General features: G+C 38.8%; 1 protein-coding gene across 1 annotated transcript in view; it reads right to left on the bottom strand.

Moving 5' to 3' along the window:
* The window catches only part of LOC108523656 (probable phospholipid-transporting ATPase IM), a 261,994-nt gene that overhangs the window by 200,524 nt on the left and 36,873 nt on the right, over positions 1-24,597 (bottom strand). The window contains 2 exon segments of the mRNA XM_017864379.1: positions 767-865; positions 3,560-3,673. Of these exon segments, the coding sequence (XP_017719868.1) occupies positions 767-865; positions 3,560-3,673 (213 nt within the window).

Below are 24,597 nucleotides of genomic sequence, written 5' to 3'. Positions count from 1 at the left end.
TCCTCTTCCTCTTCCTCCTCAGCCTACTAAACATGAAGATGACAAGAATGAAAACCTTTATGATGATCCACTTCCACTTAATGAATAGCATATATATTTTCTCTTCCTTATAATTTTCTTAATAACATTTTCTTTTCTCTAGTTTATTGTAAGAATACAGTACATAATAAATATACAAAATATGTGTTAATCAACTGTTTATGTTATTGGTAAGACTTCTGGCCAACAATAGGCTATTAGTAAAGATTTCGAGGGAGTCAAAAGTTATACATGAATTTTTGACTGCACAGGGAATTGGTGTCCCTAACCCCCACATCATTCAAGGGTCAACTATATTTGATTTTGTAACTCCTAATGTAATGACAAGCATGTATGAGAATACCTAATATTTACCAACTCTCACAACTTAAACAAAGACATGTGATAAAGAATAAGTAACACTTCACTGAGTGAATGCAGGTTGATTTCTAATTCTGCTCTTCCACAAATTGGTCATATTATTAGCAAATCACTAGCTCTTTCTAGGCTTTTCTATAGTTTTCTCATCTATAAAAGAAGTAAGTGAATCTAGCTACTGAAACCCTCTTGCTTTTAAACAGGCTCTGGTTCTATGGCATCTGTATTAATCATCAAACAAATAAAATAGTTTTATATGATATTGACCAAAATAACTTCATTCAAAATTTCAAATGTATCTTCATTATCTATTTCTGAGAAGCCATAACTGAAATTGAGACCTCAAGAATGCTCAAGAGCAAATACTCACATAGTCATCTGTGGCATCTTTGACAGCTGTCATAGTTATCACCAAGACCAAAGGCACAATGGTGGTAAACCAGGTCAAGGAGGAGATTTCTGGAATTAGCTGAAACAAACATTCCAAATAGTTTAGGGCTTTTAAAGTTAGAAAATGTATCTTTCAAATTGTGTCATTTAATTTTATAAGACTTAGCAGAAATTAATGGGGTTATATTGACTTATTTTTACAAATGAAGACTGACTTTCAGTAATTTAAGTGTTTGTATTTGGTTATAAGACACATAGAGTAGAAGTATTATTGAACTTGTTTTCAAACTACCTAACCAAAACTGAAATTTTACAGCAAGGGAAGAAGCTTCTTGAAATCTTTCACAGATGATCACTTTCTCCAATATGTTAAATTTCACCCATCTTTTTCAGCTTTTCATCTCAACTTTTAACAATTTTACTAACTACTCTTTTTACCAATTCCCAAAGAGAGATTATTTGAACATCTGCCTTGCACCAGACACTGTGCCAGGTACTTTCCATTTATTATGTCATTTAATCCTCGGAAAAGTTCATTGAGTTAGACTCTTACTAGCATTGTTTTTGTATAATCCCAGAAGGTTTGTATTCCACATAAACAGTACCCAACATAAACAGTACACAACACAGAATACTACATTATGAATGGTGACCAGGAGTCAGGAAAGGTTGCAGACCCGGGTATCATGTCCCCATTTTATAAATGAAGAATCTAAGAGATCATGCAACTGGGCCAAGACCACATACTGTTAAAATTTGAAACTACGTCTCTTGGACTCCAACGTCTATTCCCTTGTGCCTATACATCCAAAGCCACCCACATAAGAGAGACACAGTGACATAAATCTCTTAGACAAGTGGTTTCAAATGGGATTCATTTTGGAGCTGCTTCAGGGCCATCAGACAGGAAAGGATGGGGTAGAGATGGTCAGTGGCTAAAGATCAGGCCCCATCAAAACAACTCTAAATCAATTTTATACAGTAACTTCTACATAAGATTTTTTTTTTAAACTCAAAAGCCTCTGATGTAGCAGTAAAAACATTGAGCTTGGTGTCAGAAAAGCTAAATTCTAGTCCTAGTTCATCATCAACTCATGGTGAAAGCCTTACCACCTAATCTCTCTGGGTCTAAGTTCTTCATCAATAAAGAAAGGAGAGGTTAGACTGAACCATCCCAAAGTTCCCTTCTGTATATAAAATTCTATGAAGAAGAGCCTTTGGCCACAAATGAGAAAGCCATTAGAGAAATGAATTCAAAATTCTGGAATAGTGTGAAGTGTTACTTGAAGAAACCAAAAACGATTTCATGGGGAGAGGTGGGAGGAGAACTCTTGGACTCTAAGCTTTCTTCAATAAATAGTAAGGTGTTTATTCATTGTTGGCTTTTGTTTTCCTGATCAGCACCCAGTTCTTCTCAAATATACTCCTATTTCTTAGGGAAACATCATATCCCCTCACTTTCTGTTCACGTAATTTTAGGAAACTGATTCCACCATGGATCCAGGGTTTGGCATATGATCTTGGTTAAGCCCATTACTGAATCAAACTCTTGAGCCACAGTAACAGGTTTAGGAATGAAGATATAGCTCCATTCAGAACTAATCCCAAGACTTTTGCTGGAGCAACAGAAAAAGTAATTCCCTCATTCGTTCTCTCTCTCTCTGTCTCTCTCTGTCTCTCTGTCTCTCTTCCCCCTCCCCTCTCTGCTCTCTTTCTCTCTCTGACTTGAGTTGGAACTAGGAAGCTGTCAGGGCCACCAAGGAGAGAGGGCCTACCTAAGAAAGATCACTGTGTTAAAAAAAAAAAAAAAAAAAAAAAAAAAAAAAAAAAAAAAAAAAACAGAGAAGAGAAGCCACATCCTGATGAAACTGTGCCCATGAATCCAATAATACTTGAAATGAGATACCCATGAATATATTCATCTTTTGCTTAAACTAAGATTTCTATCACTTAAAACATAAAGATTCTTAAATAGATAATCAATTAAAGAGAAAACAGTACTCAAATATATTAATCTAATCCATCTTCTTACTTCTTAGCCATTCTCGACCTACCAGTTTGATCTGGTTAAAGTACACTAACATAAATACTAGGTAAATAACTGGCTAACATGAACTATTTATGTGTGTGTACAGTATGTATGTGTATAGTATGTATGTAGTTTCCTTGATTTATATTTTTTCCTTCCCAAAATATCCATAAAAGCTGAAATTTCATTTAAGGGCAAATTTTAGTCAAACGAGAGAAAAAGCAAAGGTTATTAACTACCAATTAACCATTCAAAACTGTAAAAGTAGTCACCCTACAGTGAAATAACATATAGCATCATCACTTACTTTGCATATATTAAAAATATGTCACTGTTCTTAAATGAAAATTAAATGTGCAAAATTAAGCTCCGCTACTTACTCAGTCTTAGTCAGCTAAGACTCTTTGCCTCAACTCTGGCAATCCCCACACTGTAGATGTGAGAGGGAGATAAAGAAAGGAGGGAGGCTATGAACAGTAATTATTAGGCTCTGGTTTGGTTCAAACAAAGTGCAAGGCTGTGTTTTAAAGTGACCTCAGTGTTTAAAATGATGAATGTACTACTTTTTAACCATTCCTACCTCTCCCACGTTTGTGAAGAAAACAGCAACAACAAGATTAAAAATCTGATAAAGGATGATTTTACCTAATCACAAACATTTAGCTAAGTAAATTGACTTACTTTTTAAAAGTATAAGAATACTTTAAACAAACAGATAATAAAGACATACAACCTAAATATTACCTGTAAAATCAGAAGGCAAAGAAAATAGGCATTTGCCACTCTTTGGAACTGTTCAAATAAATTAATTGGCAAGAAGGTGAGAATACCATATTTCGATGTGTGGATACGATTATCCTGAAAAAGAAATAGCATCATGTTAGTTTGGGGCAAGGCATTGCTCATTATCAGAAATAGCTCTAAAACCTACAAGCCTGAGCCAGAGTAAGAAAGATAAGCCAGTTATCTAGGAAATTTCAACTCTGTGTGACTCAAAGCCTTCATTTTCCCCAAGATGATACGCTCCTGATACTAGGTGAAATTACTGGTCCATGCCATAAACTCACCTGTGACAAAATATATATCAAATGCAAAAGTCTACCCCTGAGATTTTTGAGTCAGGCACTCAACTATTTGGCAGTCATTGCTTGAGTACCTACTGTATGCAGGTACTGAGTTCCTTCTTGTTGGGGCTTGCAAGGCAGGAGGGAACTTCAGAAATCATCCGGTCCACCTCCCCAAAGCATGACCCCTTTAGATACCTCTGACAAGGGGCTCCTAGGTCTTTCTTAGGTCTCCTGTGATGGGAAACTGACTGCCTCACAAGGCAGCCTGTCCCCATTTCAGAATGGGAATTGCTGGAATGGTCCTTATTATGAGAAATCCAAATCTGCCTCCCTGTAACTTCTTTTTTTAATTTTAATAACTATTTTTTTTCTACTTTTATTTTAGGTTCAGGGGCATGTGTGCAGGATTGTCACACGAGAGAACTATTTGTCACTGAGGTTTGGTGTATGAATGATCCTGTCACCAGGTAAAGAGCATGTTAGAGTGGGTAGAGGGCTAGACATGAACAGGAGGGGAGCTCCTGGGAAAGGAAACCTTTAGGAAGGCTCACACCTGAGGGACCACCCAAAATTTGCATATTAATGCCATCTCTAATGCTTGTGGGGGTTGGGAGCACTTAATCATATGTGGTAGGAGAGAGAGGAGGTAGCCATACAGAAAGAAACACCACGAAATGCCTCTTAAGACACCCCAATAATCATTCATTCTGCAGTTAAAATGTCAGAATGTCGTTAGCAACATGCTAAAAAGAAGGGCAAAGAGGGCCAGGCACAATGGCTCACGCCTGTAATCCCAGCATTTTGGGAGGCAGAGGTGGGTGGATCACCTGAGGTCAGGAGTTCGAGACCAGCCTGGCCAACATGATGAAACCCCCTCTCTACTACAAATACAAAAATTAGCCAGACATGGTGGTGTATGCCTGTAGTCCTAGCTACTCAGGAGGCTGAGGCAGGAGAATCACTTGAACCCAGGAGGCAGAGGTCATAGTGAGCCGGGATTGCACCACTGCACTCCAGCCTGCGTGATGGAGCAAGACTCCTCCAAAAAAAAAAAAAAAAAAAAAGGAAAAGACGGGCAAAGGGGACATTACCAAGAGAAACCTGGCACCACAAGTACAGATTAGGATAGATAAGGAAATTCCAAAGAGATATGCGGGCCCAACAGGTATAGATTTGACCACTATACAACCTTTCTAGGATGGTAGCTATGAGCGGGGCCACCATCAGACAGGATTTGTATTGATCACCAGCCCACACATGCACATTAACCAACAGTAAGGGAGGGTCCCACAAGCCTAGGCAAGGAGCTAAGGCAGGAGCGGGAAAAACGAGGCAAAAAAGAAAGGTGGAGACTTGAGACAGGGGCAGTAATTTGCAGAAAAAGTCCAACATGATAAAGCTCCCTGTGCAGAACCTTTGGAACTGTTTTCGCACAGGATCATCCCACTCCTCCTTTGGGGTGTACACTTATAGTGTAAGCTCTTTACACTATATTTCTCTTCAATAAAATTTTTCACTATCTTCCTACTGTCTCTTGGTTGAAATCTTTCTTCCAAGTTAGACAAGAGCTGGGACATCCACTCGCCCTGGTAACAAGCATTAGTACCCAGTAGGTAGTTTTTCAACCATTACCCCCACCCTTCCACTCTCCTCACTCTAGTAATCCCCAGTGTCTATTGTTGCTGTATATGTCCATGAGTACCCATTGTTTAACCCCACTCCTAAGTCAGAACTTGCAGTCTTTGGTTTTGTGATCCTGTGTTAATTCACTTCAGATAATGGCCTCCAGCCACACCCATGCTGCTGCAAAGGACATGTTTCATTCTTTTTTTATGCCTGTGTAGTATTGCATGGTGTATAGGTACCACATTTTCTTTATCCAGTCCACCATTGATGGGCATCTAGGTTGACTCCATGTCTTTGCTATTGTAAATAGTGCTGTAATGAACATACAAGTGCATGTGTCTTTATGGTAGAACGATTTATTTTCCATTGGGTGTATACCCAGTAATTGGATTGCTGGGTCAAATATTAGTTCTGTTGTAGGTTCTTTGAGGAATCGTCACACTGTTTTCCATAATGGCTGAACTTATTTACACTCCTATCAACAGTGTATTCCTTTTTCTCTGCAACCTCACCAACATCTGTTATTTTATTTATTTTTTACTTTTTAATAATGGCCATTCTGACTGGTGTGAGATAGTATCTCATTGTGGTTTTGATTTGTATTTCTTTAATGATTAGTGATATTTAGCATTTTGTCATATATTTGTTGGCCACATGTATGTCTTCTTTTGAGAAGTGTCTTCTTGCCACATAGCAAATTCCACCCCTGGGGTCACCTAGACCAAATCTAAGGCCTTTCTATGTTGATAACCTTCAAATACTTGAAAACCACTCATAGGACTCCCATAAATACTTATTCTGACTTGGACATTCCCAAACCTTTCAACCATTCTCCATGATTTATTTTACAGGCATTTCTTCCCAGTCAGGCTCTTCTGGATCCATCCCAGCTTCTCTGCATCTCTCTTAAAACATGATGCCCAGAACCAAACACAACTGCAGAGCTGGCTCAACAAGTCTATGTATAGTAAGGACTTTGATGTTCTCTGTTCTGAACTATTATATTGACATGTCCAAAGATTTCATTGGCATTCTGGCAATTGTGTCTCACTATGTCTTCATATTAAGTTTTAATCAACAAAAATTCCTAGATCTTTGCTACATAAATCACTATTAAATCATGTTTCCCTTCCTATACATTTATAGTTGGTTTTAAAAATATTTCTGTATAACATCTTTCATATTCCTATTACACCATCCTAATGAAAAAAAATTAATCTTGAGTGTACTGTCTAAAGCATTAGATATTCCTCCCAGCTTTGTGTCATCAGAAAATTTCAAACACATGCCTTTTATATATTCTTCTAAAGCTGTAGACAAATATACATTTAAAAAAAAGGCTAAATGTACCAAAAATTTTTTTAATTAAACCAATAAAGCTATGGCAAACTACTAGAGATCTCTCTACAAATTAATGTTAATACTTTTTTCAGGTATTATATAAAACATATTAAATATGTTTTATTTAACCATTTGTAAAGTCATATAACTATATTATTTGAGGCTTACTTCTACCCTATCCACAAAAGTAACATGAGAAATTTGGGGTGACAAATATTACTGAAATTCAGAATCAACATGCCCAGAATAATATTTTTTGAATTAGGTTAGTTTGGGGTAACTTGTTTTAGATGAATCTACCCTGGCTCCTAGCCATCATTCCTATCTGTTTTTTTAAAATCCGGTCATCTGTTTGTTAAATGACCATTTTTACATTTGATATGGTTTGGCTGTGTCCCTAGCCAAATCTCATCTTGAATTATAGTTCCCATAATCCACACATGTCATAGGAGGGACCCGATGGGAGGTAACTGAATCATTAGGGTGGTTACCCCGATGCTGCTATTCTCACGATAGTGAGTGAGTTCTCACGAGATCTGATGGTTTTATAAGGGGCTTTCCCCTCTTTCACTCAGCACTTCTCCTTGCTGCCCCCATGTGAAGAATGACGTGTTTTCTTCCCCTTCCATCATGACTCTAAGATTCCTTAGGCCTCCCCAGTCATGCTGAACTGTGAATCAATTAAACCTTTTTTCTTTATAAGTTACCCAGTCGCAGGTATGTCTTTATTAGCAGCATGAAAACAGACTAATACAACATTTGTCAGGAATCAAGGTGCCCAGTTTTGTGCTACAAGTTGTAGGAAAATAAGAAGAGATGTCAAGAGAAGAGTTTCCAGCTTAGTTGGTCTGATGCACACTAATGTACTGAAAACTGTTCTGAAAGCTAACAATGATGGTATTGTAGTATGTTAACTACTTAAAAAGTTAACACACTGCAAAATAGGGTGTGGGTACTGTCAATCATAAGTTTCTCTAAAGAAAGGACTTGCAGAAAAGAATGGGGAAGATTAAAGCTAAGGAGAAAATACAGTTAGATAAGGAGCTCGTATTCCTAATTCTGTGTTATATTTTCCTTCTAACTTAAAACTAAAATAGAGGTTAGCCTAGCTTCTTGCCAAAAGGACATATACAATGTCTATAACCATCAAAACCACAGTAGGAATTATAAAGAAACTCTCCTACAAAACTGAGTCCCATATAGGTAAAGAGTTAATTCTGTGGGATAAAGTAATAATGCCAAACAGAAATTATGACAATATTCTCCTATTTGCTTAGCTTGACATATAGCAAGGATTGTTTTTGTTCTGTTGTAACTTAATCACAGATGATGCAAACCCTCACAGCTTTGAATGGGAACAAGGAACAAGGGCTCCCCCTCCTGGAAAATCTCTGGGCCAGTCTACTTTTCTTTGTTTTTCAACCAAAAGCAAAACACACTTCCATTTCCACTGCCCTGTCCAAGCATATGAGTACTGTATTGGTAAGACCTTAAATCAGGCACATTAATATTTAGTCATTTCATTGGCTATGGGCCTACAGTCCAATCTGAGTCCAATTCATTTCATAATAAGGCACAGAAAGCTCTTCACCACTATCCTTTCAGAAGTACTTTCCCACCATGAATGACTAGAAACATCCCAATCCAGAAGAAAAGGAGGAGACTCCATGGAGCCTCTTTGGTGCCGATAAAAGCCAAACTAGAGGCCATGGCATTAGCTTGTTAGTGAGGAGGAAGGTTCATAGATTTCACAATGAAGTAGGCTTGGGCTCACAGTCACAGGTGATGCCAGACCAGGGCCTGATCCCACATAGTGGGAAAATGCCTCCCCATAAATGAACGTGAGGAAGCACCTGTTCCCTGTGGAAAATGTGCTTCCAAGAGGGAGAAGGGCAAAGATGAGCTGAGGCCCATTATTCCTCCAAGATTGACCCATCTGGTCAATGACTTCATCTCACACGTGGCAGAGTGAGTAATGGAGTTGGGAGAGAAGTGTCACACCAGTAGAGAACCCTCCACCTGGAAGGCAACGTCATTGCTTCTCTAAAATATTTTAATGCAAAGGCCCTTAGGTGGGCAAAAGGTGGTACACTTGGGGATCTAGAAGAGGACCTACGAGGCTGGACTGCACAGGTCAGCACAAACAGGCTAGATGGAGTAGTTCCTCAGAATACATACTAAGGATTTTAGTCCTTATTATCAAGACCAAGAGAGTCTTTATTATAAAGACTAATAAAGACCAAAATCATAAGTGAAGGGGGAATTACTGAAACGTCTTAAGCAAAGAAGTAACTTGTTGAGATTTTTATTTTAAAATATCACCCTAGCTAGGTGGAGAACAAATCAGTGGTGACACAAGAACAGATATGAAAAGAGCGATGAGGAGGTCTTTGAATTAGTCCAGGTGAGAGATGATGCACAGCTTGGATCAGGGTGGTGGCAGAAGGAACGATCATGAATAGTAATAATAATTGACATTTATCGATTTCTTACTATGTGTGCTGTTCTAAGAGTTTTACATTTTATAGCTCATCTTATCCTCACATCATCCTTATGAAATAGGTACTATTATTTCCATTCTGTAGAATAGAAATCCAAGGTTCACAGAGATTGAGTAACTTACACAAGGTGACACAGCTTGTAAGTGGTGGTAGAGCCAGGATTTGGATCTAGTAATAGACATTCTACTCCAGAGCCCACGCTCTTCACCTCTGTGCTGCCCCAATTCATGGCAAAGCAGTTATCTCTTCTGCTTTCAGAGTAATCTGTCCTTGCTCTCTCTTGCAGTCTGCATTTCAAGCCTGCTGCCACTTTCTTACCAAAGGAAATTCAGTATATTTACCTTTTCCTCTCTAGTCAAACCCTTCAGGCACAGCTCTTGTTCTATTGCCTGATGTATGCTTACAGCTTCCTTGGATTCTCTTTCAGTTCCCCTCAAGAGTGATTCTCTTGGCCCCTAACAAAGCTCAATGCAGACAAACAGTATGCATAACCACTCCCTTACTTTAGCTTTCAACCCAAGCACAATGGCCAAAGTCCTTTGTATTTCCAACATTTACTACTTGGTGGGGGGCGGGGGCGGGAGCGAAGGTGGGGAATAAAGTAAAGAAAATGAAGTAAAATGACAAATTTTGAGAGATGGGCTACCAAATAAAATATTAATAAAATGGGAAGTATTATTTTTTCTAGAGATCCTCATTATACATACAAAGTAAGTGTATTGCTTAAGTAAACAAAGCAAATAGAAAATAACAAACTCTGCTATATTAACCAACATTTGGAGCATTTGGGGGATTGCCTCAATTTTCCACTGGCAAAATGGAACTAATAACATTTCTCATATATTTATAGAACTATCATGGAAATGAGAGCATAGACGTAAAAGCATTTCTACTAAATTGAAAGAATTATGCAAATATAGCATTTTTGTGAGCGACCCCCAAATAATTCAACTGTATCAATAAATGCAAGGTACTAGTCAGGATAACCGGCTATGCTACAGTAATAACACCAAAATCTTCATGGCTTAACCCAGTAAGAGTTTATTTCTTGCTCATGCTACTTGCCCAACATGAGTCTGCTCATCAGATACTCGTAATGGACCACCCACCATCTTCAATGCTTCAGGGTATATTACCAGAGGAAAAAGAAGCTCTGAAGAGTCCCACTCTCATATGTAATGCTTCAACCCAAATGCTCACAATTTATTGGTCAAAAGAGTCACCATATGTCCAAAAGACAGAAAGCTAGAAACATTAATGGATGTCACTAATGGCTATTGCAACCAGTAATGGATGCTAACCTAGTATCTTGAGAGTAAGAGACACATCTACTACCAAATATACCAAAAACCAATCTCAGCACTTTAAATTCAGTCCTCTTAATGACATATGTAACATTCATTTGACTATTTCCTCTCCCCATCAGCTAAACAATGTGCCAAGTTCCTTAGTCTCGTGAACTGGATAGATTCATCTCCCATCCATAATTCCAGGGTCAAATTAGCTTAAGGCAAGTACACGACCCACCCTCCTAATTACAATTTTGAATTCAGACACTGGCACATAAACTACGTCAATTCTGAAATTTGCTGATAATATAAGCTTTCTCTTTTCTATTGCATTCCAATCTGGAAACAAGTAGCCCTACAGATTACTAACAGCAACTTGGGGCTATGAGTGGGGAGGCTGCCAAGAACAAACTCTGCACTAAAAATTCAGGGCCAAGAAATGCAGAGAAAGAAACTAGACCAAACCTCTCCAGAGACTAGCCCATCTCTGGACTTTGCAGTTATATGATCTGTTCATTCAACTCAAACTAAGTCAATTTGAGTTGGTTTTTCTTTTACTCTCAACCAACCAAACACCCAGGTAAGAGCATTCATAATATATGCAAGATCAGTTTGCTTTTTAAATAATAGCTGACTTGTATCTCTATGTTTGTCTTAAAGAATGCATCCCAGAAGGCTTAAACCCGAATGAGCTCAGTAGTTGTCCAGGGACACTGCCTACGTCTATGAGTCCCACAAGCCCCAGGAGCTTTTGCAATGAGTACCACAGTTTCCTCACTATCAAATCATCATCCCACATCTGATGAGACATTTGTACATCATGACAACTATAAAAAGTAACTTTCCAGAGCTTGAAGGAGAAAACATCTAGCTTTTCTTGCCACAAAAGGAGGCAGATACAGTATTTTTATGGTACGATCCAGATTCCAGAGACAGAAATAATCCTGACTAATAAGGGAGAGATTATCTCTAAGCCATAAAATAAAAAACAAAAAGTGATTGTGTCCACAAACTACTGGCATAAAAGAGGAAGTAGCCAAAAGGCATTTGTACCACTCAGAAAATATGTGAATCACCCACGTTGATGCAAAGATCTCAAAAGAATGCATGTATGGGACCTGGAGATTAGACATCTGGTACCTCACGGATACCAGGAAGAACCCCTGGAGGCTCCCCAGTATCAGCTGACTCTTGCCTGGTGCAGAGTCCACAGCTTTCCAGGATAGGGGCAACAGAAAGACAACAGTGCTCTTCTATGAACTCTGCTGAGGAAGACTCAACCACACAAGAGGCTTTGCAGAGAGTGTCAATCAATAATGACTACATTCATCATCACTACCACCACCACCATCATCTTAACGTTCTCCTGAGTCTGGGCTCCCAGACTTGAGCAGAAAATGTGTATGAGGAAGGAAAGAGCAGAGGGCACATATACCCCAACATCCATTCATTCATTCAACTAATTTTTGTTAAAGTCCTTCTGTACATCAGGCAATAATGTTATTGAGCCAGGGCTATAGACATGACCAAGCTAAGACCCTCCCCTCATCGAGTAAGTTTGTATGTTAGTTGTGGAGAGAGAGGCAGGAACAAGCAGACAATAAACTTGTAAACTGATGACACAATTTAAGGAGGTGATCATCAAATGCTATGACAAAAATAATGAACAATAGAGCAGGAGCACCTTGCCTGCCAAGACTCCCTCAGGAAGCCTTCTTGCTTGATTTTCCAGGTTAATGCAGCATCAAGATTACCCTACTTGGTGAGACCAGTGGGAATATGTGTCCCCTAGAGGGTCCTCGCTTCCTGGGTACCCAAAAGAATCCTTTGGGCTATCAAAAATAAAAAAGAACTTCATGTATATTTTAACTAAAAATGTTAATGTTACTAATGTTTAATTACTATAGACAATATATGTGTATATATGTGTGTATATATATACCTATAGCAAAGACAATATAATATACATAGTATCTATAGTAAAAATAATATATAGTACACACATGCACATATGTGTATACACATGTATATAAATATTAATAGTACAATGTATGCATTGTCTATATGTATACACACATATAGATTAATTTCTTTTTTTTTAAATTTTTTATCAAAACAGGGTCTCGCTATGTTGCCCAGGCTGATCTCGAACTCCTGGCCTCAAGAGATCCTCCCACCTCGGCCTCTCAAAGCACTGGGATTACAGGTATGAGCCACCACATTCAGTCAGATTTAATTTACTTTTACAAGTGAGGAACATGCTCAAAACCTTTGAAAACTGTGGACTAAACACTGTTATGGACAAAGGAGCTCATCTGTGCCTCCACTTAGATCATGTTTCACCAAGACTTGGGCACAGAATGGAGAACATATGACTTTCTACATTATGGCTTCTCTGGGTCATATAGTGACACCAGATAATGGTATTGCCTCCTTCCATCTCCAGGGTCTATGCTGAACACTGTAAGTACATCATCTCAGGCAGTCCTCAAAAAAATCCAATGAGCTGTGACTATTTCAGCACCATTTTTACAGATGAGGAAACTGAGGTTTAGAACAGTTGTGAGAGTTGCCTATAAAAGCAAGTCTTGTACAATCCTGTGTTCTCCCAAATGGTGTTTCATGAGAAACAAGTCAGAAACTAGGAAGTCTCTAGACTGCCTTTTGGTTAATGGACTTACTGGCCCTCATCTGACATCCTTCACTCTGGTGAAGAACAGAACCTCTCTAAACTAAATCACAGTGAAGGGCTCACATTAATTCAATCAGCTGGAGTAGTCACTTCCAGTCCTTTCAATCTAGGGAGAATATCGCTGGGCTTGTCTAGGGAGCTCATTTTCCATCTAGACCTCAGGAACAGAGATAGTGGCCAGGAAAGCTTTCGGGCTTCTGTCTCCCCACAACGCAAATCTGTCTGACAGTGTCACAAACTTTATTCTCTTTTCTACCCCCCAGCCTTAATTTAGTGTTCTAGTGTCTGAAAGACAGTTCTACAGCTAGTAAATGGCCTATGAATAGTAATTTATCTACAAAGAACTAATTTTGGATAATTATCAGGGGAACAAATTAAATTTCCCTCTGAGATTAATTTAATCACACTATTTTTTTTTCTCCAGGGTGTTTAGAGGCATATAACATTTTAAATAGTTGCAATAAAATGTTTACTTTCTTTTCGTGACATCTAAAAAAGGACTGAAAATACAGACAGAAAGAGAGAGAGAAAAAGACCTAGTATATGCCTTCTCCAGAGAGAAAAGAAGAAGACATACAAAAGAGAAAAAGAAAAGAAAGCAAACACTGTGTTTCAGTGGGACTTCCCTGGGGCATCCCTAATGATCTGTTTGCCTCCTATCTCTGCTGGGCCGGAGCTCATCTACGCCGCCTCCTTTTCAATCAACTGGGGATCTAGGGAGTCAGCCCTCAGCTTTGGTCCACGAATTCATCTCAGCCTGAGCTTTCGGGATCTTGTATGATCAGAGTGGGCATTTCTTTGAGTTGAGGTGGAAGCTGGCTTGTTCAAGCCCATTTCCTGAACTACAGGGGATTCTTTGGACAACTTAGTACAGGTGGACTTCTTTGTTTATTAGGTCTGAAAATCAGACCATGTTCATGCTGCTGTGTAGTCTGGGAACTAAGCCAAATTTCAAGACTTCAGTGTTTACAGCAATAAGAAAGACACAACAGAAAAGTCCAGTTAATGAGGAAAGGCACCCATAAAGAATTGCCCAAAGAACCAAAGAGTTGTAATAGCACACTATACACAGTCTAATCCTCCCTAGCACTCTACTTCTTATACTAGAGTTCTACATAAATAACACCACCTCAGGGGTAGCTACGCAATTTTCTCCCGAACCCCTAAGGATCAGATGGAAAAAGTGCATGCAATTGTGAGCACTATCTGCCATGCCCAGGGGGTACTGGAGCAACTGGGACCCTGATCCACTCACGAAGGTGTTCTCCCGCAACAGTCCTAGCCTTTCCTGGTCTCCAGCCCCTTCACAGCCAGGACTGGGGAGTAACTCTACATTCAGACAAACCCACAACACCTGGCTTTGTGTTTTTTGTTTGCTGAGTGGCTTTTGTTTGGGAGTAGAGGTGTTGAGAGGGAGAGAAGACTGGGAAATACAGAAGGAAAATTCTCTACATGGGGCAGGTAGTGGAAGGCAGGGGAAAGAAGAGTTTTAAAGCATCTTCTATCATTAAAACATATCAATAATAATCTATGAATAAAGTACCACTCTTTAATTTTTGTGATTATATCATGCACAACGGGTTTGATGAATTTTCACCAAATTTGAGGTTATGCTTGAGCTAGTCTGAGTTAAATAAAGACTATCATAAATTTGCTTTGTGGGACTGACAATGACGTTCCCTGATTACATATACAAAAATAGGCATTTGTCTTCTGTAGGAACTAACACGGAGATTCAATAAGAAGCCCAGGTGGATGCTGAGCAGAGCAAGAGCTGCACGGTGAGAAGATGCACAGTGAGTCTCCAATCAAAACTCACTAGGCCAGATCCTCTAAGTCACTGAACTGATTTGCAATTGAGCCACTTCTACGGGAACAACTCTAAGTACCAGGCTCCAAGTCAAATAACAGTGTGACTTAGTTGTTAATAGTTAATGATCCACCAGAGCATCACTAGGAAGGCCAGCTAGGAACAACTGTAAATGTACAAAACTGTGAAACAAAGCAAACCAGATCCTTTCCCCTGTTCCATGAATGAATGAATGAATGGCTCTAGCTGCAGCTCCTGAACCTCCTCCACCATCTCATTTCACTGCCTTCATAATCCTCTTCCCTAGTGCATTCCTCATCCACGTTCCTCTTCCTGATTCACTCCATCTGGCATAAGGGTTAGAAAACAAAGTTCATCCAGACACTTATGCAAGTGTGTCAGTTTTCCAGGAGGAAGAAGCCAGAGAAGTCAGAGGGTCTGGAGGAACAAAATCAGGAGGCTTGTCAGAGGAATAGATAGATGATTGTGCCCTGTATCCCTCCCTCTGAGGGTCACCAGGGGTGCTATCAATGACACAAGGAACTTGAAGGGCTGGAGGAGGCAAAACCTAGGGGTCTGTGGCCTGAGCCCTTTTTTAGAAACTGGTTTTCCCCAAATGGTTAATATTTCTTGTTATAAGTCCACAAGACATCTAGCCTGCTTTAGGTATTCTCTTCCCACAATTGTCATTTCCAGTACTGTAAAATGAGTTGCCCTCAGTAAGGAAACTGAAACCCAGAAAGGCTAAAAGGCACTTGCCTTGGCTGAGCCAGAGCCATGGCCCACAGCATCCCCTGGGTTTCTAGGAAATTTTCTGATTCCAGAACTAAAGAAAAGATGCCACTAGGAAGGAAGAAGGGAAGGAAGGAGGGAAGGCAGACATGCTGTACTGAAAGGAACTACTTATATGACAAGACCGATCACCTCAAGCCTTAAACTTAATACACACAGGTTAAGAACAAAGACCTTCCTCACAAACCCGGTTTCAGAAAAGCTTCAAGAACTTCTTGAAGACATTTTTCCTAAAAAATCTACTCATATTCACCACAATGAAACAACAATCCAGTTAAATAATACTTGAGTGAGTGCAATTTTCCCAAGAGATATTTAGGAAAAAGTGAGGGCTCAGAGTTCTGAATCTGAAAAGTATTCCATGTTTTATCAACTAAGTGACCTTTCTCTTAATTCCTCCAATCCTTCATTTCTCCCATGTAAATTTGCATGGGAATACCTACCATGCAGAGTTGTTGTGAAGATGAAATGAGATAATACATGTAAAGTGCCTAGCACTGTGCTTGATAATTACACACTTTCCCCGTCCTGCCCCCACCACCACCTCTTTGCTTTTGCCAAAATTTTCCAGGCACTACTAACTAAAATAAGACGAAAGAATCAGTTCAGAACTTCTGAAACTCAAATATGTATGTGAATCATTTGGAGTTTTGTTAAAATGCAGTGATAAACCAGTAGTTTTGTGGTGGGGCCTGAGATTCTGTATTTTTTTTTTTTTTTTTTTTTTTTTTTTTTTTGAGACAGACTCTCGTTGTGTCGCCCTGGCTAGAGTGCAGTGGCTTGACCTCGGCTCACTGCAAGCTCTGCCTCCCAGGTTCACGCCATTCTCCTGCCTCAGCCTCCCAAGTAGCTGGGACTACAGGCGCCCACCACCATGCCTGGCTAATTTTTTGTATTTTAGTAGAGACGGGGTTTCACCGTGTTAGCCAGGATGGTGTCGATCTCCTGACCTCGTGATCCTCCCGCCTCGGCCTCCCAAAGTGCTGGGATTACAGGCATGAGCCACCGCGCCCGGCCGAGTCTGCATTTCTAACAAGCTCTAGGTGAGGCCAATGATGCTGGTCTGTCTGTGGACCACACTTCAAGAAGCAGAGTATTAAAGAGCTCTAAGAGTTTTGATAGGCACAGATTGCTGTGATATAGGAAAGGCTGCATGCAGCTTTTTCTGTTTTTTTTGAGACGGAGTCCCGCTCTGTCGCCCGGGCTGGAGTGCAGTGGCCAGATCTCAGCTCACTGCAAGCTCCGCCTCCCGGGTTTACGCCATTCTCCTGCCTCAGCCTCCGAGTAGCTGGGACTATAGGCGCCCGCCACCTCGCCCGGCTAGTTTTTTTTTTGTATTTGTTAGTAGAGACGGGGTTTCACCGTGTTAGCCAGGATGGTCTCGATCTCCTGACCTCGTGATCCGCCCGTCTCGGCCTCCCAAAGCGCTGGGATTACAGGCTTGAGCCACCGCGCCCGGCCCATGCAGCTTTTTCAAAAGCTGATGTAAGTTAAATTAGTACAAATCTAAGGGAGTCCCATTTGTGCACTAGAGACTATGAACCTTAGGAGGTACTGGATTCCCCCAGTAGGCTGTGGAGTCGAATCAGTGTCACAGGTGAAACACTGAAATGCCTTACTCCAGGATTTAGGCTAGAAGTACGACGTGCCCTTTTGACTCAGCTGAAGATATATTTCTAGACTTCGTTTTCAATCCTTTAAGTTATATTGGATGGGGAAAAAAATAAGTGAAAATCAGATGTTTTCCCTGCATTTTCAATTTAAGCTCTGGCAAATAAAAAGATCAGATCAAGCATCAAGTTGGAAAACAAAGGAACCATGGAGGAAATTCCACAGGTATGTGGAAGCAAGGAGGAGCACAGCAGGCTAAGGAGAAGGAACAGGGATCAAAGAAATTCTTATTTTTAACAAATGTACATCCCAAAATGCACAGGGATCATTTGCACAGGCAATAGCATATAGGCCCTGAATGGTTTCAGGAATTTAGTAATAACTATTAGTTGATAAAACATAAATTCAAAACTATTCCAATGTCAAAATACCTTATTGATTTCAATAAGCCTATATAAAATTCACATTTGAATTAAAGAAACAACAAAAATTAACTGCTTTTCATATTTAAAGCATTCAATTCCAATATACCCTGGAAGCACTTTTCGGTGAGATCATCATCTTCTTCAGTCAGTTTAGGTTTAGATCTACTTAAATGTGACTGGCACGTGACTTTCTGAGTAGCCAAATGGTTCCCCAAATCCAGACAGGGATTCAAAGTACAGTGCAAATTGGGAAGCTTTCAAGCCAAGTCAGGTCATTTTCACACTACATAAATGAAACATGGTATTTTACCATTATTTCACTCTCTTTGAAAGATATTTATTACCAATGTGAACAACTTTAAGAAATGCATTTATCTCTTCCTAGAAAATTGTCTTCCTTACCCAGATACAGTGAAAATGTTTATTATAAGCTAACATTACTTAACTTTGTAATGTCTTATACTGTTATTTCATTTATGCGTGTGAAATAATCTCAGAATTCCAAGAGCTCCTGAAGGGCTGAGACCTTATACGTTTTTAACTGTCTAGAGCATTTAACAAAGTGATAAGCAAGAATTACTCAATACATGCAATATAGTTTGGATGTGTGTCCCCACCCAAGTCTCATATTGAAATGTAATCTCCAGTGTTGGAGGTGGGGCCTAGTGGGAGGTAATTGGATCACGAGGGCGGTTTCTCAGGAATGGCTTAGCACCATCCCCCTTGGTACTGTCCTTACAATAGTGAGTTCTAGTGAGATCTTGTCATTTAAAAGTGTGTGTCACCTTCCCACTCACTCTCTAGCTCCCACTTTCACCATGTGATGTGCCTGTTCTCCCTTCACCTTCTACCATGATTGGAGGATTCCTGAAGCCTCCCCAGAAGCAGATGCTGCTGTGCTTCCTGTACAGTCTTATAGAACCGAGCCAATTAATCCTCTTATAAATTACTCAGTCTCAGGTACTTCTTTATGGCAATGCAAGAACAGTCTAAGACAACACGGCTGACAAACCCAACTGAAAAAAATACAAAATAATATATGAGAGGAAGACAATTCCACTTATGAGAAAATAACATGAGTTAATATAATTTTTCATAATTAATGACACATCACAATAATTTTCAGTACATAACCTACAGAAGTTCTTTTGCCAAAGGAAGATAGGCACTAGCATAAATATAGATTTTTCACATTATTTAGCACAACATGCAGTTTATTAATTTTCTCATATCGGAGTGCAAGGGAGAAAAAAATCAAATATTCTGTTAGCTAATTTTCTCACCTAGAAAAGCATTTCTTTTTCTGCAAAGCATTGTAAAGAAGTTCAGCTCACTTGTGCTTCTAACCTCAAAACGTCTTTCTTAGGACAACGGCGTTTTGTGGTATTGGGTCTACAAGAGTCTTTGAAATATCACACATGGTACTAAGTGGTTTGCAAGAATCATAGGGATATGACTTGGGGAGGAATCTTCAAAGTTCAGTTATTCATTCTATCCTTCTGCCTCCATACATGTAGAAGTAATCTAAACCACCACTATAATAGATGTCTTTAAAAAAAAAAAAAAGCCTTTCTGCTTATTAAGACAAAGAGCAATATTACTACATAATTAAACAAAAATTGGGCTGCCAGCAAGGACAGTTCATTATGGAAACTAGAAATAGTTAAGTAAACAACATGTAATGATTAATGGCCCAACAGCAACCTATAGGGAGGTCTCTAGTGATAAGATGCATGGCTATGTTCTTAATTGTGTTGTGCTCAGTATTTTTATTACTAACTTAGATCAGTGATTAATCCAGGTTGCCCATTAGAATCACTAGGGGAGCTTTAAGAAAAAAAAAACAAAATGCCTGGACTCCACCCCTAAAACTCTGATTTAACTGACCCATTTGTTTAACTATCAATGACAATGCAGAGATATGCTAAGTCCGCATAGATACAATAATAAAAGGAATAGTTTAATGACAGAGTAAGTGCCTATTATGTGCCAACAAGCCCTATGACAAGCAAGATATGGAGATAAATGTGACACAGTTCTTGTTATTAACAATAAAAATAAAATTAAGATGAGATTAATAGATTCAACAGTCATTGAAAAGATAGTGCAGTCTTAGACTGTGTTAATCATCTTTCTCTACTTCAAGATGGTCAAATAAATTCTAGACTATTGTGTTTGACTTTGGAGGAACCCACTTGAAGAAGTTATAGAAAAGCTGAGGCTCTTTGAATAGAAAAGGAATAGCAGGTGATTTTCCTGGAGACCTCTTTATTCAATGAATTCGTGTTTGATAATTTTAAACACAAATATCAGAAGTGTTATTGCATGAAACAGATGACATGTTTGCTCTGCTTTGGTCTCTGAAGAAAAGCTAAAACAATGGAAAGTAAAGCAAGAGAATATCAATTTGGCTCAACTGATGGAAAAATTACCTAATGATTAAAACTACTCAAACACAGAAAAGGCTGTTTGGGGAGGTAATGAGGTCCCCTCTTCTAGAGGGATATAAGCACAGACAGGATATGGAGTTGGTTAGAATTCTGTAAAGAGAGTTGAATGGAAAAGCTTTAAAGGATAATTCCACACTGAAATTCCACAGTGTATTATAGTTAGGCTAATTTCCTTGCAGTACCTAAGAAATCAGGTTTTTCCTTTTGTATAAAGAAAAAAGCCCTTCTTCTCTAAACTTTTGGACAATTGGGACCCAATGATGTCACCATCTATTACATACCTAGATGACACCTGAACAGCCACATCTGTAATGATGTGAATTGACAACCAAGGAGCACACATAAAACCCAATACAATTAGGACTGCTAGAGACACCAAGTCAAGGGTATCAGGAGCTAGAGCTTTAGATCACCCATCTTGGCATGTGACTCTGATTGCTGTCTTCTGCTTAATTCCTCTGAGAATAGTCTTTCATTATTCAAGCAAAAACATTCTTACAAAACTGTATATACTTCCTCACAACTACAGCCTTTACCCCTGTGCACACACTCATGCAATATGCATAGATTTATTGACACATATATAGCCCAAGTCTTGGATCATTTTTAAAGTATTAAAGTATTTTCAAGTTTAATGCCTAAGTAGCTTACTTTTGAAATAAACCTGCAAATTGTATACTTGATGTATTAGTCTATTCTCATGCTACCATAACAAAATACCTGAGACTGGTAATTTATAAAGACAAGAGGTTTAACTGGCTCATGGTTCTGCAGGCTGTACAGGAAGCATAGAGGCTTCTGCTTCTGGGGAAGCCTCAAGAAACTTGCAACCATGGCAGAAGGCAAAGGGGAAGCAGGCATATCTTACATGGTTGAAGCAGGAGAAAAAGAGAGAGGGAGGAGGTGCTACACACTTTTAAACAACCAGATCTCAGGATAACTCACTCCCACTATCATGAGAACAACACCGAGGGGATGGTACTAACCGACTCATGAGAACTTCATCCTCATAATCCCATCACCTTCTACTACGCCCCACCTCCAACACTAGTGATTACAATTCGACGTGAGATTTGGTGGGAACACAGATCCAAATCATATCACTTGATCATTGCTATGAGAGCAGATTTTAAGTGTTCCCATCACAAAAAAAAAAAAAAAATAAGTTATGTGAGACAAGGCTCGATTTAGCCATTTTGTAATTTATACATATTTCAAAATATCACGTTGTGTACTATAAATAGATATAATTTTTATTTGTCAAAAAAAGAAACTACATAGAAAGGTCTAAAATGTGACAGTAATCTGGGCACTAGTTTCATAATAGTGGACGTGAATGTAAGACTACCTTGTTACATAAATCATTTGACCTTTCAACAACAAAATGTACAATAGGATTGTTATCATCTTTTAGCAATATGATTCCCAGAACCAGACAATTTGCTCCAGTAAAGAAGATTGCAAAACAAGATAAAAACCACTTTGAAACCGTTGGGGTTCATGGTTTTTCCGTTAACCTCTCAATTGTTACTAAACTTGCCCAATTTCATCCACACAGTTGATTTATGGATTATTTTCATGAACTATTTGCCAGCAAAGGAAACTGCATTTATAGTTCCTTCTTCACAGTAACTTACTCTTCTTTCTATGTCATCTTTTATTTTCAATCTTACATTTATTCCATTATAGCCAAGCTATAATAGAGCAAAATTCTATCATCAAATATTGCTTATTTTAACTCTTACAATTCCAGTTACGTATTGCTTGCATACTTTTCAGTTTTGTAACACTGCAGTGAAGAAAGTAAAAGTAAAAACAAATAAATAAGCCAAATCTGTATTTTTTTTACTTAAAATTTACTTCTCAAAGCAGATGGAATGGGAACTAGTTTATGAAATTATCTCAAGCCTGGAACAGGTAAATAACAAACAAATACCTCAGAAAACTTACCTAGATTCTTTAATTACTTTAATGTGCCATTTTAGAACATTTAGGAATAGAAATTCAGAGGCCAGGAAAAAAAAAAAGATTAAAACAAGCAAACTAAATTAGGGCAACAAGAAATCAGACAGAAGCTTAGCCAAAGAATAACACTATTTAAACAAATCAGATGTCAAAAAGATTAAAAAAATTTATGCTTTCCTGCTCTTGAATCCAGAAAGAAAATGAATTTGAGAGATATCCAAAAAATATCTTTTCTCCTACAAGTAAATTATTTATAAAGAAAAAATTAAAACCTTTGCCATGTCAAACTTAGAATAACATACACAGATATTAACAGCACACAAAATAGAAGCCATTTTCAATGTTTGCTAAAAAGCCACTGTTACTATGGTGAGGCCCCAATACAAAAAAGCAACAACTAACAACCAGAAAGCCATAACAAATGCAAGTTACTGGTGCTTTCCATGACTAATTCCAACTTGTCACACTGCTTGTCATCATCTGTACTCTTTAGTTGGTGCATGCGGTCATCAGGCCTATAGATGAGGAGCCACATCATGTGGGCAGTACAGCCATGCTGCTCAAGAAGAATAGAGACTCAAATGTCCCATCAGTCTGGGGATGTGTTTCAACACGGTGACATCCCAAGAGTCCCCCAAAGGAAATATTCAGAGTTTTATCTTTCCATGGATTTTAAATACATATCTGAAAAGCCAAAATATGTGAAAAGATTGATTTAAAAAATAGTTGACCAAATTTCAGTGAGCCTGAAAGCTTTCACACTGCTTCTCTTCTCTTTATTGCAAGCTATTAATTGAATTAGCTCTACCCAACTCCCTCTTTTTTTACAGTTTTTTTCTGCCTTCTGACTTTCAAACCTCAACTTTCTTTTTTTTTTTTTTGTTCTTTGAAGATTTTATTCTTCATAATCAAATTTTACATAAAGCCAATCCCAATACCAACTTAGGGTGATAATATAGGACAGTAACAGCAGCTGAATTTCGTGTTTTAAAGCAAACCTGCATTTTGATTTTTTTTCCAATTATTTCATTCTTTTTTTTTCTTTTTTATTATACTTTAAGTTCTAGGGTACACGTGCACAACATGCAGGTTTGTTACATATGTATACATGTGCCATGTTGGTGTGCTGCACCCATTAACTCATCATTTACATTATCTCCCCCCCCTACAATAGGACCCGGTGTGTGATGTTCCCCTTCCTGTATCCAAGTGTTCTCATTGTTCAATTCCCACCTACGAGTGAGAACATGCGGTGTTTGGTTTTCTGTTCTTGCGATAGTTTGCTGAGAATGATAGTCAAACCTCAACTTTCTTAAAAAATTAAAACTGCTTTCTTGAGGTCCTCCAGTTACTTCCTTCTATTAAAGATGCTTTCCCTTAGTTCTCAACCTCATGGGCACCTACCATTAGACCTGTTCACCACTCCCTCTTTCCTGAGACGTTCCCTTCCTTAACACTTTCCTCCACTGTCCTCTCTTCGTTCACCTCAATATTTGCTGTCCTCTGCTCCTTAAGTTCTTTCCCTCCCACTCTCTAACAAACTGAGTTTCCACCCCATACCTCACATTTAGCAAGTTCTATCACTGTTTAACAAGCCCCACTTCTCTCCTAGCTTAAAGCCAAATATGCTTCCAGACGATATTCCTAAGTCTACGGCTCCCACCACACCCAACTTCTGTTCCATATTAACCTGGACATTTCCATTTGGGGATTTGGCCTATTTTATATGGAGGACAAATAAAATCCCTTTTCACTTTGTGACTCCCCAGCTCCTGAGAGCCAATGACCTCATGTTTAAATTCTTCTTTTAAATAGTATGGTGCCACCTACCCAAGCCATAATTTCTCATGACACACTCTCACCTCCCTTAGCCTGTAGTCTAAGGTCCGACTACAAGCTTTTGCTCCTGCCTCTCCTTGTTAACACTGGTGGTACAAATAAACAAACAAGGCAAGAATCATTTCCCATTCCCTCTGGCAAGACTTCCTGAAACATTTTCACATACTTTGAGCTCTCCTTTCCCTAGCATTTACAGGCCACATCACAAAATTAGAATTTTGCAGCACCTTTTCATTCTAACCTATTATTAGTTTCATTCTAGTGTGCTGGGCTTCTCTTCCTAAGTAGATTATATTTGCTCCTTGAAAATAGAAAGCAGAATTTGTACCCCCTTTCTTTTTTTTTTTTTTTTTTTTTTGAGAGTCTTGCTCTGT

The sequence above is a fragment of the Rhinopithecus bieti genome, unplaced genomic scaffold (genome assembly GCF_001698545.2).
Source record: "Rhinopithecus bieti isolate Rb0 unplaced genomic scaffold, ASM169854v2 scaffold_76035, whole genome shotgun sequence".
Taxonomy (NCBI): Eukaryota; Metazoa; Chordata; class Mammalia; order Primates; family Cercopithecidae; genus Rhinopithecus; species Rhinopithecus bieti.
Note: the sequence above shows the minus strand (reverse complement) of the source record. Positions and strands in the feature narration are given on the sequence as shown.